Source organism: Nyctereutes procyonoides, unplaced genomic scaffold (assembly GCF_905146905.1).
Source record: "Nyctereutes procyonoides isolate TBG_1078 unplaced genomic scaffold, NYPRO_anot_genome, whole genome shotgun sequence".
Classification (NCBI taxonomy): Eukaryota; Metazoa; Chordata; class Mammalia; order Carnivora; family Canidae; genus Nyctereutes; species Nyctereutes procyonoides.
Window position 1 is genome coordinate 36565451 of NW_026575030.1, and position 19474 is coordinate 36584924.

Sequence of the window (19474 nt, forward strand, 5' to 3'; positions counted from 1 at the left end):
TATGTGAGAAAGTTACCATTTATAAGGCGATGAGTTACCCTAGGAGTTCATATGAATTATAAGAAGTCAACTTTTCTTCAAGTGCTGTTTATAGATTATCTGGCCATCACTACACTCACAAAATTTTAAAAGTTAAGTGAGACCCTCTGCAAATCATTATAATGGATGGTCATAAATACTACTTTCTTTTTGAATAGTGAATTGGAATATAAGTAATTATTCAAGGCAACTGTAATCCTCCACATATTATGTTTTTTGGACTGTGAAATCAAAGAACTCTGTATATGCATGTTTGTGCTCACCACGCACCTAAAGCATGTACAATGAGTATCTGTTGACTGACTTGATTCTGTGTATGTATGGATACAAAAACTCTCAGTGACTTGACAAGGAATTACATACACAACAAAGACTAACCAATGTTAAAGTAGAAGTAACAGAATCAGGAAAGCTATGCATAGTACTCTATAAGATGTCTCTCAAAAATTGAATTACTCTAACTTTAAAGTACTGTGGATTTAGCATATATTTTCAGTGGACTGTAAGGGAAACAGCACAAAATTAGGAGCCAGGAGAACTGGGTTCCTACTGAGCCATGTGGTTACCTGCATCTCTAGTCCATAGCAGAATTAGAAGCCACAAATCAGAAGGGGTCATGAATGAAGATATTAGGAAGAGGGTTGGAAAAGAAACAATACCAGCAGCAAAAGCAGGGAGAAGATAGAAAAACTGTAAAGAACAGAAGACACAAATGTCTTATAAACTACTGTAGTCCATCTAAAAGAAATTAGAGCAAAGAGTCTCAAAGTTTCTCCTGAAGGCTTCAGTTCACTGCAGTAATTAATATTTATAACTATGGTTCTAAGTTGTCAAGGTAAGGATAATTATAAAATATAGCTTTTATTAAAAGGCAGAAATGCATGTGATGCATGCTAGGCATATTTCCACCAAAATCTCAAGAGGTAAATATGGCACAATGACATGGAAAATGTATGTATACAGAATTCATTCTTGTGTGCTTGACAAATTAAGGCATCCAATGCAGAAATGTACATTTGTGCATATACTAATAAATATATACATTTGGTAAAAAAAAAAATCAGAGGTTATATCCACATAAAAGTTAAGAGTGTATTTTGTACAAAAGGCTCCTATTTAAGTACCAGTCAGAGGGTCCCAGATCTTATCACCTTGCTATTTGTATTTACAGTACTCCAAATTACTTATTACGTGGGGCATGCTTTCTACGGATAAATATCAATTCCTCAATCTCCATTCCTATGGCCGGCTTACTTTCTAAATACAGCAGAACACACAAGAGTCAAAAAGATATCTCTTCATTAATTAAGAAGAAAGAAAAGATACCAAATAAGCAGAGGTTAAATAAAGGGAGGGGGAAAAAAAAACCCAAAAGTTGTTCCCACAGTCTCTGAAATAATCCATAAAGCCACTAGGTGTAGCTATCTGCCCAAGAAACAAACAGCTAGAGGGATTTTTTTTTTTAAAGCAGTTTTGTTAACGTCTCTTAAATCTAATCTTCCTTTTGATTTAGCTATAATTCTCAGTAGCCAAGAATGAGGAATTATTAACATAATTAAGAATTACAACAAAGTAGTATCTTTTCCCACAAGCACACTTCACATTGTGCAAATGGAAGATACAGACATGTGATCCAGCCTCCTGATATAAAACAAGATCACACCAGTTCGACAGATGCACTAGAAGTGCTTTGGAAAGCTAGGTATTAGCAATAGCCTGTTCCTACCTCATAAGGTGCAGGGCTGCAGCCACACACAACTGGATTCCGATAAACATACAATCAACAAAAGGGGTAAAAGTGCATTGGTTCTATGTGAGCTATATATTTCAGCCCTTGCTATTTCAAACATATGTTGATACCCCTTCAACATAATATTCAGTAAAAACCTACTATGTGCCAGCCATAAAGACTGCTCACTGCTTCTAAGCAGCTTACATTCCACTTGCATACATTTTGTGCCAGGGAATAAAATGATAAGCTAAGGGAATGTGTCTGGCCCTTAAGTAGCTTGCAATCCAAAAAGAAAAAAAAAAGTAGCTTGCAATCCAAGTGCAGGGGACAGCTACACACGTAAGATGTAAGCGCACACTGGCAAGGCACAGTGGCCGTGCTAGGCCTATGAGGCCAGAGCAGCAGCTTTCACCCCTTCTGGGTGGGACAGGCGGAAGTTATTAAGACAGTAATGTCTGAGCTACACCTAGGAGAAAAACACCACACATGAGCAAATGAATGATGTGGCAACAGCAGGAGGAAAAATATGGAGACAGATGCCCTGTGTGTTTGAGAGTAAGGACTTTCTCAGTGTGGATGAAGAGAAGCCTGGGAGGGTAGTGGGAGATGAATGCAACAGAGAGAAATTTGAATTCTCGGTTATTGAAAATGAGGCTGAAGGCAATGGGGAGCCAGCCAAGGTTTTCACTCAGAGGAGCAGCGTGATGAGAGATAGGTAGTTAGATAATTCTGTCAGTGGAGTGCAGGATGACCTTGGCTGAGAATTGACTGGAGGCAGGGACCAATTAGAAGGTTAAAAAAAAATAATAAATAAACCGGCTGAGACGACGGGCCCCAATTAAATCAGAGATGGTATTTGCCAGGTCCTAGTAATTGCCTGGAAGGATGTCAGGGCTGAAGAAAAGGGGCTGGACAAGGTCAGGGTTTCTAAGGTTGGTTAAAGCCTTTCACTACAAGAGGGAATTTGACTAAGGAAGGCTTGAGGGAGGGGTTGTCTTCTATGGGAGGAGAGAGTTTGGGAGGAGAGGATTCCATTTCAGAGTTCAAGTGTAAAGATCCCTTGTGTGATGCCAAGGGCCAGTGAACTGATTCTCACTCTTGCTCAGCCTGACCCGGTCTTTCCTACAATTGGCAGTTTTGCCAAGTATCCTTCTATAACAGAGTACCTGAGTGATGATTTAATTTGCATTTAATATGAGATGTTAAATGAAGCTCTGAAATGGACTTGCACTTAAACACAGGTGAATTAAATGTAAGCATATTATATCCACATTAGTCCTTCAAAATGTTTTTAAGGATTAAAATAAAGCCACCCTTAATTAAACCTAAATTAGGTTGAAGAGAATCTGAATAGTGAAGCACAGCACTTGGCCAGCTGACACCAGGACAAAAGCACAGCTGAGAATAGAGTACTGGGCTACCCTTGGAGCTTAACCAAGAGACACGGCATAGACTCACACGCTCCCCAAAATGAGAGTACATGTCACCTGGCTGAAAGGAACAGTGAGTCTGTGGTTGTTCTATTCAGGGCACCAGGGCTACCAGGGTGCTCCTGCATCACAAGTGAAGTTCTCCTGTCATTATAAGCCATGTGACAAGGCACTAGTGTGGATGCCCAGAATGGACTCCAGGTCACTTCTACAAGTACCTGCCACAGCAGCTGAGACATCTCACAGCGCCCTTCTGCCTCTGGTTCCTCACATGACAACATAGGTTACAAGGCCACTCTGCCTTCTTCACTGGGCAATGTGGAGACAGAACACGATAGTGTATAAAAACACAATCTCAGCAACAGCACAGCAGCACCACCACCCTTCTCGTTTACCCTCTTGTTCTCTACCCTCTTTCTATCCTAGCTCACTTGCAAGCCCACCTTCCCTGCCAACCCTTCCAAACCATCTCTGGGAGACTGGAGAGCCCAACACTATCTTGAGCAGTGTGGCCTGGGAACTCAGCAAGGAGAGATGCTTAGGAGTCAAGCTAGGTAAAAGCAGTGGATTCTCTGGGCCTTGAGGCCCACACTGCTGACAAGTGGATGAGGCTGGGCTGGATAACAGCTCTCGCCAAAATGGGTAGTGAACAGTGACTTCACCTAGAAAGAAAGAAAGCTCAAAAAGCCCATTTGCTATTTAATGTAAAATTTAAATATAATGTGTATCTCCTTATGAGGTATGTTTAGAAGTTATAAAACCGTGAGAAGGGACAAAAGCTTTGATGGGATGGGGTAAGAGTTGGGCAGGAACAGAATTCAATGGATATAAGTAGAGCGGAATAGACAAATTAGTAGACTAAGAAAGGCACATATCAAACGAGCTCAAATGTACCAAGCGGCAGGAAAATAATTTCCCCTAGTTCACTGATGTCAGAAATTATAATACATACACGTGAAAACTTCCAATTTTACCAAAATCGGTATGTTTTAAAAACACTTAAAACTCAGTGCTTAGGGACACCTGTGTGGCTCGGTGGTTGAACGTCTGCCTTTGGCTCAGGGCGTGATCCTGGGATCTGGGATCGAGTCCCATATCGGGCTCTTTGCAGGGAGCCTGCTTCTCCTTCTACCTGTGTATCTGCCTCTCTGTGTCTCTCACGAATAAATAAATAAAATCTTTAAAACAACAACAACAAAAAAAAAACAAACAAAAAAACCCTCAGTGTTTAAAATATGGATATAATCTTTCATTCATTTAACAAATATACTTGGTCCTTGAACAATACGAGGGTTGGGAGAGCCAACCTTAATAAAAAATCATCTGTAACTTTTGCCTCCACAAAACCTTAATTACTAATAGCCTACTGTTGCCCGAAGTCTTACTGATAATGTAAATCCTAACACTAGGACTTTCTCACTCTATGACCTTGGAGAGGCTATGTAACCTCTCTACTCTAGAGAGGTTATCCTCCTTTATGAAATGGGGATAAAAATGATAAATAATCATAAACCAACCTCAAAGGGCATATTGGAGGATGAAATGAGATAATCTGTGTAAGTGCTTAGCACAGAAAGCCAAATTTGATTCCTCTTACTGTGTTCAGCGCCCAGAAAGCACTCATGACATGCCCCAGTAAAGAACCAGCACAGGCCGCCACAGGAGAAGGGAGAAGTGGAGTTGAGGTCAGGTCGGTGGGGGCTGAACCACAAAGGCCCTTGGATACCGCATGGAGACTGAAGCTAGGCCTGGGTTCAAATCCCAGTTCTGCACTTGGAGCTACACAACTTTGAGCAGGTTATTTAGCTCTTCTCTGCTCCCACTTCCTCACTTAAGTTTAACCTTTACTCATGAAGCAAGGAAGATTTAACTCATAATGTTGTTGTGAAGATCAAGAGTTACTCTTAGGTAATGCATTTAAGAACGGTACTGGGAATGAAATGTTTTCAAATTTCAGTCATATAGAAATATGAATCGTTTTACTTTTGAACAGGCAGATGGCGATCAACAAAATCAACGAAATCTCCTTTGAAGTCAGAAGTAAACTGTGAAGAATTTGCTAATTACAAAACCCTGTACCTGGAATGCCTGGGTAGCTCAGTGGTTGGGCATCTTCCTTTGGCTCAGGGCATGATCCCAGGGTCCTGGGAAGGTGTCCCACATTGGGCTCCCCACAGGGAGCCTGCTTCTCCCTCTGCCTGTGTCTCTGCCTCTCTCTCTGCCTCTCATGAATAAATTAAGAAAAATCTTTAAAAAAATAAAAGTAAAAAAACCCTGTACCTTATTACATCATCAGCTCCATGAAGGCAGAGACTTGTGTCTGGGTTTGTTCCCTGACACAACAGGGAACATAGTAAGCACTGGCACATAGTAAGCATTAGAGAAATACTTGTCATATGATTGAATGTGTGAAAAGATGGCACACTTCCTATACTGTTCAATTCTTACATATGACCTGTATGGTCCCTTAATAAAGGAGGTGTGCCACCATTTGCTAGCATCTTCTCCATTAACTTTCATGCTAACTCAGCTCTTCTGGTGAAGCCACTTCCTACACAGCAATTTCTCCCAGGTTTTAAAAAGTTGTCTCCTTCCTGAGCACCTGGAGATAGAGAATAAATTACAACCGCAATTTCCTACAAGTTTTCAATGGACAAGGAGCTGTGTGTGTGTACGTGCGTGTGTCCACATCCATGAGCTGCCAAGAATGCACACAATATCCTGTAGGACTGATGCCTGATAAAATTTAAGCTGTCAAGTTAGGTATGAAATGCCTAGAATAACCTAGGGTAATAATACCAGGTACCTGCAGGAATGCTCTTCAGGAGAGAGCCTTACAGGTTTTAATTTCAATTATATTATATATATTATATATAATAAATATATAATTAATTTAATTACAGGTTTTTTAAATCTTCACAGATATCTTGGAAGTTAAGAGGCAAGTGGGTGTTATTATTATTAGCTCCATTTTACAGAATGGAAGGCAAAGAAAAAAGTGGTTTGACTGTAACACTACTGTCTTATCTATTGATTCCAACAAAAGAACAAAGCATTCTAAAATCACAGACCTAATACCTAATACACTTCCCACACACTTGAAAGCGTACCTTCCATCACAACTAAATATATATTGATGCCTTCAAACCTTTTCATCAGCTTTGATTACTCTTTTAAATTTTCTATTACTGCCCAAACCATCTCTCCTCTTGTTCCAGTAAGGAGGACTTTCTGGTGCTGACTCAGTTCCCCTACTGAGTTTGGTCTTTTTCAATACTGATCCAAGCTGTTCTCTATATTATGTGTTTACTAACAGCCCCCTTCAGAAGCTTTTAATCTGGAATTTTATTACTTTAGATATTAGAAGATATTCAGATATATTATTTATTATTTACAGCAAATCTCTATGCCTTCTAGAGTTTTTTTTTAAAGATTTTTTATTTACTTATTCATGAGAGACACAGAGACATAGGCAGAAGGAGAAGCAGGCTCCCTGTGGGATACCAGGACCCTGGGATCATGACCTGAGCCAAAGGCAGACACTCAACCACTGAGCCACTCAAGTGCTCCTAGAATTCTTTTTTAAAAACTACCACCTACATTAAAATTTCTACATTTAAAAATATAGACTTTTGAGGATTTTTTCTATGTAATTAGGTTTCAGATTAATGAACAAAGGAAAATCTCCTTCCTTTAAAAATAATATTTCAGAATAAATCTATCATGGCATTTTAAAAAGCTGTTATGATTAGACTTTCTCTGTGGCAGAATTTTTGTAAAATGTCACTTTATTTGACTGGTCCTACCTAACAGTTATAAACAGACATCACAGTAATTGTTCCAAATGTCAGCAGTATGAATTTCTGTAACTCTCTCTTATTACTTGGATAATTTTCTTAGGAAAATTTAAGTATGTATTTACTACATTTGTCTTATGTTTATCATCTGCCTGTATATAGGCCCCTAAAGTTCTATGATCATGTTTACATATTTGGAATGAGACAAGACTTTACATAGAAAACAGGTGCTAGTGACGCCTGGGTGGCTGTGGTTGAGCATCTGCTTTTGGCTCAGGTCGTGATCCCAGGGTCCTGGGATCAAGTCCTGCATTGGGCTCCCCACAAGGAGCCTGCTTCTCCTTCTGCCTATATCTCTGCCTCTCTCTCTCTCTCTCTCTGTGTGTGAGAGTCTCTCATGAAGAAGTAAAATATTTTTTAAAAAATTAAAGAAAATAGGTGCTAAATGAAGTCTACTGATATGTATGGTATGAACTCTCAAAACGAACCATATTTAGACACAGTTTAATTTTGTATAATATTCGCTGCTTTATTATTTCAGTATCTCAAGATTAGTTTCAATAATGACCTAAATATACCTCTGAGATGAGAATGAGGAAGTAAGAAGAAAGAGCTATATTCGTAGAAATGGTTCTTAAAGACCTACATGCTGGCAACTCCTTCCCTAGCATAGATCCCTTCTCCTACGTGGTTCCCTTCTTTAAATAATTTACCCTTATAAACTTCTTTAGCTTGAGAATTCTCCAAACAATTCCCCTTCCTCAGAAACAAAAAGCTGACCATTGTTTAAATTACTTGTGTCAAAAATCTGCTGTTCTTAAAAGGGAGAACTTCTCACTGAAACAAGCCCAAGAGAGAAACTTTAAGCAAAAGGATGGGGGTGGGGGCAACAGTCTTTTTTTGACCAACATTTTCATCTCTAAGTTCTACAAATATTTATTTATTTACATGTGGTTCCTGAAATTTAGAAGAAGGATAACAGGAGTTAGGGAGAAAACATCATTATAATACAATCTGTTGAAAAGATGATGCTGACTTTCACAATACAGTACATTCTTGGAAATCATGAGTCACACTGTGTTTAAAGGTCAAGTGTGCATTATTATTCCAACATTCACCTTTTGGAACATGCTTGCGATATTCTATACCTAAGTGAGAGTCGGTCTGACTGCTATTAGGCAGCCATGTGTCAGAGAGCAAAATGACTTCTGAGAATTCTATTGTGTTAGGAAGTAAAAACATGCTGAATAATAAGTACGCAAAGGTACAAAATGACATGTTTATTTTTCTCAGCCAAGGATTAGTACAATGTAAATAACTACCAGTGCAACAGTTTATACAGTCTTTTGCTACACTGAACTGAATGGAATCAAAATAATTATGTTAAATTGGATATATGGTCAACTGCTATGGGTCACATAAGTAAACTATATATCATAATAGCCTTTGTGATATAAATATCGTACGCGGTATCTTCTATAATCACTATTTGATAGGAATCAACGGTATCCTGTATGGCATGGTCATAATTTAAAAAAAAAGGTATGAAAAAAATATATGTATCTGCAACAGAATTGAGCTGCTATTTGGCTGTAAATAGTGACTCTGCTTGGGACTGAAAAGTCTCAATTTCAAGTACCTGAGTGTGGTAAAATAACATGACCTGCAGGTTAATTTGTCTAGCGTCTGTTAAATGGGTCTGGAAAGGAGAGAAATTCCACAAATGCAAACTATGCATGGTCAACTGTTGCTACCTGCCCATCAAAACCATACCTCAAAGTGTTTTGTAAAAGCTGCCCAGTAACTGCAAGAAAAGGAGAGATCATAAAACCAAGGTCATGAGGGCTTGGGTCCTTTTCATTTACATTTTAAAAAATAAAACCATTTTGGAATGCCATGTTTCAAAAACAGGAGTTTGGATTTCTCCAGGCAGCAGAGAGACTGACAGTAAAACTCTCATCTTTCCCTAGCATGCCTACATGAGAGCATCACAAAAGCAGGGTACGTTATGTGAATAGAGAAAATGAATCATAGGACCCATCCTACAGACCTATGACACAATCGTGGCAAATGCTAATCATCTGTACATTCCATTTCTTTTTCTTAGGTTCACAGAATCTCAAAAATCTGCACCCGCGACTTCTTCATTTGCATTCTCTTGGGTTTATTTATACCACTTCTATTATACTCAAGGCACAAAACAAAGCACATATAGATCTTTAACCAAAAAATAGATAGTTTGCTCATGAGCTTACATAGGGAAACTACAGAACTAAGAGTGTGAACGGAATACTCATGTCTGTGTTTTCGAGCCCCGGCGTGAGCAGAGTGGGCAGGAATGAGGACTGGCTTACCTCTGGTGTTCCAAGAGCATGTTCTCCAGCTAGAAGCAGCATGCTCAGGCCTCCCATCTGTGTAGGATCTAAAGAGTCAAAAACAAAGAAATTATCAATTTATAAGCATGAAGTTCATGTAATCCATGCAGAGTTGAAAAAGGATACTAACAAAGACTCAAACTCCAACAGGAACATGTATAACTTTTTACAGGAAACTTTTAAAACTCTTCATATAGCAATAATCTGGCATATACATGCTTAAGTACTTATACTTTTGTGAGCCTTTTAAATCTCCCTATTGTCCCACCATTCCAACACAACCCTTTCTTCAATACCACATCTACTTATAAATGGAATTATCTCCTCCTGTGATGAGATGATGCTTCTTGCCTTACTGAATACAGAGTTTCAGTGGATTTTTTAAAAAAACATTTTAAAGATAAAAGATAAAACTTTTAAAAGAGTGCTAGGGGTCTGGATGGCTCAGTCAGTTAACCATTTGCCTTCGGATCGGATCCTGATCTCAGGTGTCCTGGAATTGAGCTCTGCTTCAGGCCACCTGCTCAGGTAGGGCAAGAAGCTCAGCTTCTCCCTCTGCCCCTTCACCCAGCTTGTGCTCGCTCTCAAATAAATAAATAAAAGTTTTAAAACAAAATAAAAGAGTTCTTATGCTTCATGTCTCAGAAGTTGGAGATTGTTATTCACAAATTATTATTTCTACCATGTAAAATTAGGGCTGCTAAAAAGTATTGGGCTATATGAGAAACTAAGAGAACAGAGAGATATCTTATAAATGAGCCTTTCAAAATCCAGTGGGCTTTGTTCAAATAGTCTTTCTCTAAAACTTTCAAAAACAAATTTAAATTAGACAATGATGTGTTTTTGATATTTTAAATCTTAGGGGTGAAGTCAGGTGCTTCCTCAAAATACTATTCGGATTTGAAATGAATCCTTTTTATATTACTGAAGGCCATTGTTTCCATTCCTTCAATAATCAACAAAAACAAAAAGACAAAATAAAAACAGCAAAGTGGTAGATCAACGACTCAGGGTTATGACTAAACAAGTATTAAAGAAAATAAGAAACCTATATCCTTTAAGGCTGTCTTAAAACAAATTAAATTGCAGATTTGCCTTGAAATAACATATGAGGCAGTGCCTAGCTCAATGCCTATCCTCATGCATGTGGGTCCTACATAAATGCATTTTTATTTTTAGGAATCTCTCTTCAATTAAAAGTGAGAATCAGGCATACTGTTGCCTGAAGACACTGAGGTGTTTTTCTTTTTGTTTAAAGATAGGACTTTAAGCGTTTCTTTGTACACAATCTGTTTTAACTCATGAATCCACATTAACCACATCTTATATACAGTCAAATTTTTTAATAAACTGAAAAAAGAATTTGAAGTTGTTACGAAGAAAGAAAGAAAAGGTTATTAGAGGGAAAAACAGGTTACCCAATGATCAAGTGGTCAAGAAATAGCTCAGTTTTGCAAAGCAGCCACATAGGAAGATGCCACATATGGAATACATGGGAACTCTGGCTGTTGTGATGAAGCAAGGCTATTTATTGTTGTTTTAAAAATTCCATCTTCAATTAAATGTTAAGTTTAAGAACTACTGTGTTTGTTAAAATAGACACTTAAATCTATTTAAAATTAAAATGAGGGGGAAATGAATTTAGCAGAAAGTAAATTTTAATTTGGTTCTTTGGGTAGCTAAATACTTTTGCAGCTGTCATTCTTAAGATCAGAAGGACTGGATGATAGCTTTCTATTAGAAATAAAAATGCCTTAGTTCAAATTTTAAAGTAAAATAGGAACATGCTTACATGACAATTTATTTGTTATAGCAATGTGACTTTGCAAGTTTGCTCTGTAGATAGTAAAACATAGACCAAAAGGTTACCACCATCCTTTACATTAATTTATACTTACACAATGTTATCTAGAAACATCAAAACTATGCACATAGTATGCTTTGCTCTCTCTTTACCAAGAGGACCTGTACTAAATTAAATTCTACACAGCTTTCTCTTCTTGGAAATCATACAATTTTAGCTGCTTTGGGATTATTCAAAATAGCAAAATGTCATGTTACAAAGACTACTGGAAAAAACAAAGAGATTATTGAGGAAAAACCTACACTGTCCTCTAAAGGCCCTATAAGGATCCCCTAGATTCAAAAAGCTAAGCCTCCCATTTTAGTTAAAGGTAAATCCATTTGCTTTCATTGTGCTGCAAGAGACACAACTGGAAATTTCAGAACAATGTTATCCATTATACACTAGCTTAATAAAGACCTGACCATGGACTACTGACATCTGTCACAGAGCCTCACATAATGAGAGAAATTTAAAGTGTTTTCCTTCTTTGACTTTAAAGAACACTGTGGTTGTAAAGTTGACCTGTAAGTATCTTGGATGATGTCTAGGTCTTAAACTTTCGATTTGTAGGTACAAAAGATAGATTAATAAACTGTTCAAAATGATGCTAAAACCAGGTACCTTTCATAGCTTTCAAAGCTTTCATAGCTTTATTTACAATTATTATCGGTTTGTGAAGAGCTACTGTATGAAAAACACCTACTGATATTGATTTAGAACTGGGAGAAAAAGGCATAGAAGACAAATGATAATCGAAGAAATTTGGTTGGTAGCCAATCATCCATATACTCTTTCAGGGTCCTGATGATAAAACATTTTATTATAAAACACTTCATCTGATATAATTTGGGAAGTCCAGAGAGCTCACCAAGACGGCTCACAAGCAAGGTGAAACTAAAATGGTACAACGACATCTAAACAAGGACAGAGCTCTGTGTTTTGATTCTTCTGGGATATGCAGGGCATCATTTTGGGGGCTTACCTAGAATTATCCTACAGACACCTACACAGCAATAATCGGAAGACTTTCCTCAGAATGCTGCATTATGTTAGACTGCATTTCTTGGCATTTAATATGACAACACACTGAATTGCTGAGTTCTGTTTTTAACTTTTTGAGGATCCTCCATATTGTATTTCTTTAGTGGCTGACTAATTTACAATGAACAGTGCACAAGGGCTACCTTTTCTCCACATCCTCACCAGCACTTGGTATTGCTGGTCTTTCTGATGATGTTCAATCTAATAGGTGTGGGATACTATCACTTTGTGATTTTAATTTGCATTTCCCTAATGACTAGTAATGTTGAGCATCTTTTCCTGTACCTGGTTGGCATTTTGTACATCTTTGGAGATATGTCTATTCAGATCCTTTGCCCCCTTTTTACTTAAGTGTTTTTGTTTTTGTTTGACCACTGAGTTGTATGGGTTCCAGACAGATTTTGGATATGAACTTCTTCTCAGATATGTGGTAGAAAATATTTCTTCCATTTCTGTAGGGGGTCTTTTCACTCTGTTGATGCTTGCTTTTGCGGTACAGAAGCTCTGTAGTGTAGTCCCACTTGCTCACTTGCTATTTTGTTGCTTATGTATTAGGTGTCATATCCCAAACGGATCATTACCAAGACCTAGGTCAAGGAGTTTTAGTCTGATGTTTTCTTCTAAGATTTTCATAGCCTCAGGTTTCACACTTAAGTCTTTAAACCACTTCAAGTTAACTTTTCACGGTTGAAGATAGGGTCCAGTGTCATTTCTTTACATAGGAGTATCCAATTACCCCAGTACCATTTATTGAAAAGATTATCTTTTTTTCCATTTAGTATTCTTGGCTCCCTTGTCAAATACTGGTTGATTGTGTATGATTGGGATTATTTATGGGCTCTCGATTCTGTTCCACTGGTCTGTTTTTAGGCCAGTACCATATTGTCTTAATGAATATGGCATTATAGTATAGCTTGATATCAGAAAGTATGGGGTCACCTGCTTTCTTCTTCTTTCTCAGGATTTCTTTGGCTAGTCAGGGTCTTCTGTGTTTCCATATAAATTTTAGTAGTGTTTTTTCTACTTCTGTAAAAAAATGGCATTGGAATCTTGAAAGGGACTGCATTCAATCTACAGACAGCTTTTGGTAGTACTGTTTTAACAATATTAATTCCTCCAACCCATGTACAAAGAATACCTTTCAATTCATCTATGTTTTCTTTAATTACTTTCATCAGTGGCTTGTACTTTTCAAAGATCTTTTACCTCCTTAGTTAAATTTATTACTAAGTGTCTTACTAGTTTTGATGCTATTATAAATGAGATTGATTTCTTTCTTTTACAGAAAATCTGTTAGTGTATAGAAATGCTACTGTTTTTTTTATATTAATATTGTATCTTGTGACTTTACTGAATTCATTGATTAGATCCAATAGTTATTTGGTTAAGTCTGCAGAATTTTCCAAATATAGTGTTGTCATCTACAAACAATTTTACTTCTTCTTTTTCAATTCTTATTTCTTTTACTTTTCTTTCTTTTTTTTTTTTTTTTGCCTATTGCTCTAGCTAAGATTTATAGTATGATGCGGAGTAAGAGTGGTGAGTGGAAAAGCTTAGAGGAAAAGCTTTCCACCTTTCACAACTGGGTATGATGTTAGCTATAGGCTAATTATATATGGCCTTTTTTATTTGAGAGAGAGAGAGAGAGAGAGAGAGAGAATGAGAAAAAGTGGGGGAGGGGGAGAGAGAGAGAGAGAGAGAGAGGGACCTTCCTACTGAGCAGGGAGCTAGACATGGGGCTCAACCCATGTCCTGAGCCAAAGTTAGAGGCTTAACCGACTGAGCCACCCAGGCACCCTGGCTTACACTTTTCTAGTAGTGTCTCTTTCTGGTTTTGATATCAGAATAATGCGGGGCTTATAAAATGAGTTTGGGGGTGTTCCCTCCTCTTTGATATTTTTGGAAGAATTTGAAAAGGACTAGTGTTAATTCTTCTTTAAATATTTGGTAAAATTCACCAGTTAAGCCATTTTGTCTTGTGCTTTTCTTCACTGCAAAATTTTTGATTACTAATTCAATCTCCTTACCCATAATTGGTCTAGTAAGATTTTCTATTTCTTACTGATTTGGTGTTGGTACATTGCACGTTTCTAAGAATTTCTCCATTTTTTCCTAGGTTGTCCAGTTTGTTGGTATATAGCCGTTCAGAGCAGCCTCTTCGGATCCTTTGTATTTCTCTGGTATCAGTTGTAATGTCTCCTTTTTCATGTAGAATTTTGTTGATTTGGGTCCTTTATCTTTTTTCAGGCATTAGTCTAGCTAAAGGTCTGTAAATTTTGTTTATTATCTCTTCAAAGAACCAACTCTTAGTTTGGTTAGCCTATTCTCTTGTTTTTTTGTTCTCTATTTCATTTATTTCTGATTGAATCTTTATTTCCCTTCTTCTGCTAACTGAACTCTGTTCTTTTCGAATTCCTTAAGGCATAGAGTTAGGGTGTGTCTGTGATCTTTCTTGCTTCTTAATATAGGCATTTGTTGCTATGAACTTCCCTCTTAGAACTGCTCTTGCTGCATCCAAAAATTCTGGTATATCAGGTTTCCATTTTCTTGTCTCAAGAAACATTTTATTTCCTTTCTTTTTTGATCCATTGGTTGTTCTATGAGTGCTGTTTAATTTTTACGTGGTTTTGAATTTTTCAATTTTCCTCTTATTTTTGATTTCTAGTTTCATGCCATTGTGGTCAGAAGATAATTGGTAATTAATTTTAATCTTCTTGAATTTGCTGAGACTTGTTTTGTGTTCTAGACATACGGTCTGTCCTAGAAAATGTTCCATGTGTGAGTGGAAACAACCTGTGAACATTGATGGATGAACGGATAAAGATGTGATATTGTGTGTGTGTATATGTGTGTGTGTGTGTGTGTGTGTGTAGTGACAGTGTATGTAGATACATATACACATACACAAAATGAGATGTTCTTCAACCATAAAAAATGAGGAAATCCTACCATTTGTGACAAAATGGATGTACCCTGAAGGCATTATGCTAAGTGAAATAAATCAGAGAAAGACAAATGCTATATGATCTTACTTATATGTGGAGTCTTAAAAAAAGAAAAAAAAAGGGAGAAAGAAATAACAGAAAAAGAAATCAGACTTGTAATTATCAGAGGCAGAGAGATAGGAGGAGGAAGAATTGGAGGAAAGCTGGTCACAAATTCCTACTACAGGATAAATAAATACTAGGGATGTAATGTACATCATGCCTATAGCTGACATAGCTGTATAACAAACAGGAAAGTTGTTAAGAGAGTTAATTCTAAGAATTCTCATCACAAGGAGAACATTTTTCCCTGTTTTTTTCTTTTTATTGTATCTATATGAGGAGACAGATGTTAGCTCAATCTACTGTAATCATTTCACAATTTATGTAAATCAAACCATCAGTCTGTATGTCTTAAACTTATACAGCAATGTAGGTCAATTATTTCTCAATAAAACTGGATTAAAAAACAAAAGAAGTGTTACCACAATATTGCTTAACCTCTTTTCCCAGGGTCTTCATACTGCAAATGGTTCACTGCTCTCATTTTGAAGAAAATTTATTTATAATATATAATGAAACAGGAACCATTTAGCTCAATATCAACTCCATGGTTTCCACCCTGCTCAATTTCCCAGTTTCATCCTGAAAAATTTCTCTCTTGATTACTGCACTGCAATAGCCAGGACGACAGAGCTCTTTGCAGAATGAATATAAGTACTTTATTTCACGGTAATAAATGCTTTAGCATTCCTTACCACCCAAAGAGTATTAAAGGTCCCAAAACAAATGGGACCATCTGGAAGTTTTAATTTGCCTAGCTCATACAGCAATGGGGGTAGGGGGATAGGATGGGAATTCCTTCTAAGAAACAGCTGTCAGATCCATCTCAGATGTGTGATGGAACTGTTCATATTCTTGCCTTAGATGTCTCAAATTCTCAGATGATCAATATAATTATAGCTTTTTAGTACCCACAATAACTAAGTTACTTACTGGGATAGCCTAATAGTATGTATGTGTAAACTACTTTGTTACATTATAAAATTCCCTGAGTTCTTAATTTCTACATTGCAGTCTGCCTTTCCATAATGTGTCAGAAATCCACATATACGTAATGACTCTACTACTTGGTCCACACTTACACTTCCTTTAAATATACAAACACATTCTTTTTTTTTTTTTTTTAAGGATAGAAGTTTATTTTTTATTTTATTTTTTAAAAAGATTTTATTTATTTATTCATGAGAGAGACACAAAGAGAGGCAGAGATACAGGCAGAAGTAGAAGGAGACGCAGGCTCCATCCATGCAGGAAGCCTGATGTGGAACTCGATCCCGGGTCTCCAGGATCACGCCCTGGGCTGAAGGCAGACGCCCAACTGCTGAGCCACCCAGGCGTCCCATACAAACACATTCTATGTATGTTGTATTTCAGAGCTTTCAGATATGCTATATCTTTGCATTGCTTCACACTGGTTTAAATTTTTTTTTGTTTAAATTTTGTTTCTCGCTCTCTGTGTATATATAATTCATTAAAAATACTATCTAGATGTATTGCCTTCTCTTTCAGAAAGAATAGTTAGAAACACTGTCTGAACTCACCAGCCATTCCAAAGTTTAGCTGAGGCATTTCTTCAGTCTTTGCTTTCTTGGGGCTTGGTAAATCTCTTGAAGAGTCAGATGGGAAAGCCCATAGTTTCTTTCGTGGATTGACAGCGGGTGTTGGGGATTTCACAGGCTTATTTGTGGTAGGACACCATTTGTAGCCAGGATTTGCTTTCATAAATGCATCTTTATACTGTAAATAAAGAATAGATAATAGATTTTAATATACAGACTAAAAAAGTTCTAATAGCCTTCATATGTCACCTCCCCCATACCATTAAATAACGAATGAAACAATACATTCAGTAACTTCTGTGGCTTTCTTTATAGAAGAATGATAATCTCAGCCCAGGGCTTTAGCAATAGGACATGGATTTAACTAGAAAGTTCATTTGTGGAAGATGGATACAGATACAATATATTTGTATCTTTTGACCCACACCATTTTTTAAGTATCCAAAAGATATCTTACTATGGTAGAGCCAGAGTTATTTGTAAGGGAAGGAGCAAGGCTTTGAAGGCAGAAACATCAGAGTTCAAACCCTATCACCTCCACTTACAGCTAGAGTAACCAAAGATGGAGAATGTAACCTCTCTGGGCTTAACCTTTAGCTTCCATAAACTAGGAAGAATAACACCATTACACAGGGTTATTGTAAATAAACCATGTGCATCGTTTGGCACCCAGTTCAAAGTGGGTATCAGGTACACATTACAAACTATGAGTCAATTCAGAGCCAGATTCTGTTCACTGTTTAATTTTGCAAGTATGCCAAAAAATTAAATCCATGCTTTGATGTACTGGTAAGGGAAATACAGGCAAACTTAACAGAGCAAAGTAACCAGTTTTGGGATAAACAAGCTAAGATCAAGATTGGTGAGAAGGGGAATAAGGTAGGAAAAGCTGATGTTTAACTTTTCAGTTATCTGAGGATTTTTTGGTTTCCCAGTATATATAGATGTTATATTTTTATTACACTACTAGTCTATTAGTGGCAAAAACAATGAAATATCTTAATTAAAAATTCTTTATTGCTAAAAATTGCTAAACATCATTTGAGCTTGCAGCAAGCTATAATCACTGACCACAGGTCACCATAACAAATATAATAATGAAAAAGCTATGAATATTGCAAGAATTACCAAAAGGTGACAGAGACAGAAAGCAAAGATGCTGTTGGAAAAAGGTGCCGATAGACTTGCTTGACATAGTGTTGCCACAAACCTTCAATTTGTAAAAAGCTAAGTATCTGTGAAGCACCAACATCCCAGGATTTTATAATAAGCACCTAGGACTTCAAATGTGAACATGCTGAAAGGTGTGATGTGTGATGTTGCAATTAACCCATCACAATCTTTATGTCTTTATACTTGGAGGTTTCAGCCTTCACTGACAATATCCTCCTTTTCCCTCTATTTCTGTGACTTCTAGAACTCTTTCTGCCATCTCTGTTGCTTCTTTCCCCTTTTGTGACAATAAAACTAAATGAAATAATATTTATTGCTATTCATTATACATTGCCAAAAGTTATATCATCTAATAAAAATGTTTTTCCCAGCTGCTGGAAACTTTATTAAATCAATACAACTGTTTCAATCCCATACGCTTGCCCTTTAAAATGGTCATTCCATGTGTAAAGTAAACTAATTTAGTATACACTCCAAGTAGCTTTTTATTTAATCCAACGGGGGGGAAAAAAAAAAGACTCTTTCATCCTTGGTATAAGAAAGTGTATATAATCCAAATAAACGTTTCCATTTTTTACTTTAAATCATGTAAATGAAAACTCTATTATAAATAAGTGTTAATAATCCATATTTTAGAATTATCCCCAGATTACCTTAACTCAAGTTTTCAGAATCTTTTTTTTTTTAAACCTAAAAGCTGTTATCTGTATGCTGATACATGGGTACATGCAGAAGGAAGGTCAGCACAAAATAATGAAAAAATACTGTTCCACTTTTCTTACACAAATAATTAAAATAGGATGCAAGGCCAGAGCCAAACTAGAATTCACCATCATATAGCAGAATAAATTTGGAGGTATCAGATGTGATACAAGAGACATCCTACTCCATTCCATTCACCTGCATGGGGGATTTACATATTAAGCTGATGCAGACAAATAGCCTTGCCTCCTGTCTGAAGGTGGAAAGTGACAAATGGTAGGGTGAGGTGAAAATGGAAGTAACAGACACATGCATCATTATTGTGTCCCAGGAAAAGGCACATGGGCTGTTTTGTCAGATGAACAGTCATCTGGACAAAGGTCACCACTCTACATAAAATGACAAAAGACTTTCAAACAAATTAATTAACACATTTGTCATGAGAAATTAAAAAGAAAATTGTGGTTTTATTTTTTTTATTTTTTAAAGATTTTATTTATTTATTCATGAGAGACACACAGAGAGAGAGAGATAGAGGCAGAGACATAGACAGAGGGAGAAGCAGGCTCCATGCAGGGCGCCTGATGTGGGACTTGATCCCGGGTCTCCAGGATCACGCCCTGGGCCGAAGGCAGGCGCCAAACTGCTGCACCACCCAGGGATCCCCCGAAAATTGTGGTTTTTAAAGAAGCAAGTCCCCGTTATAAAAGATGCTGGACTAGATGACAGACAC

General features: G+C 37.1%; 1 protein-coding gene across 6 annotated transcripts in view; it reads right to left on the bottom strand.

The window, feature by feature from the left end:
- BBX (BBX high mobility group box domain containing) overlaps positions 1-19474 on the bottom strand; it is a 268615-nt gene that overhangs the window by 64356 nt on the left and 184785 nt on the right. For all 6 annotated transcript variants that reach the window (XM_055316272.1, XM_055316271.1, XM_055316267.1 and 3 more), the window contains 2 exons: positions 16849-17044; positions 9353-9420 (listed from right to left, as the gene is read on the bottom strand). In XM_055316272.1, coding sequence (XP_055172247.1) covers positions 9353-9420; positions 16849-17044 — 264 coding nt within the window. The remainder of the gene's footprint in view (positions 1-9352; positions 9421-16848; positions 17045-19474) is intronic.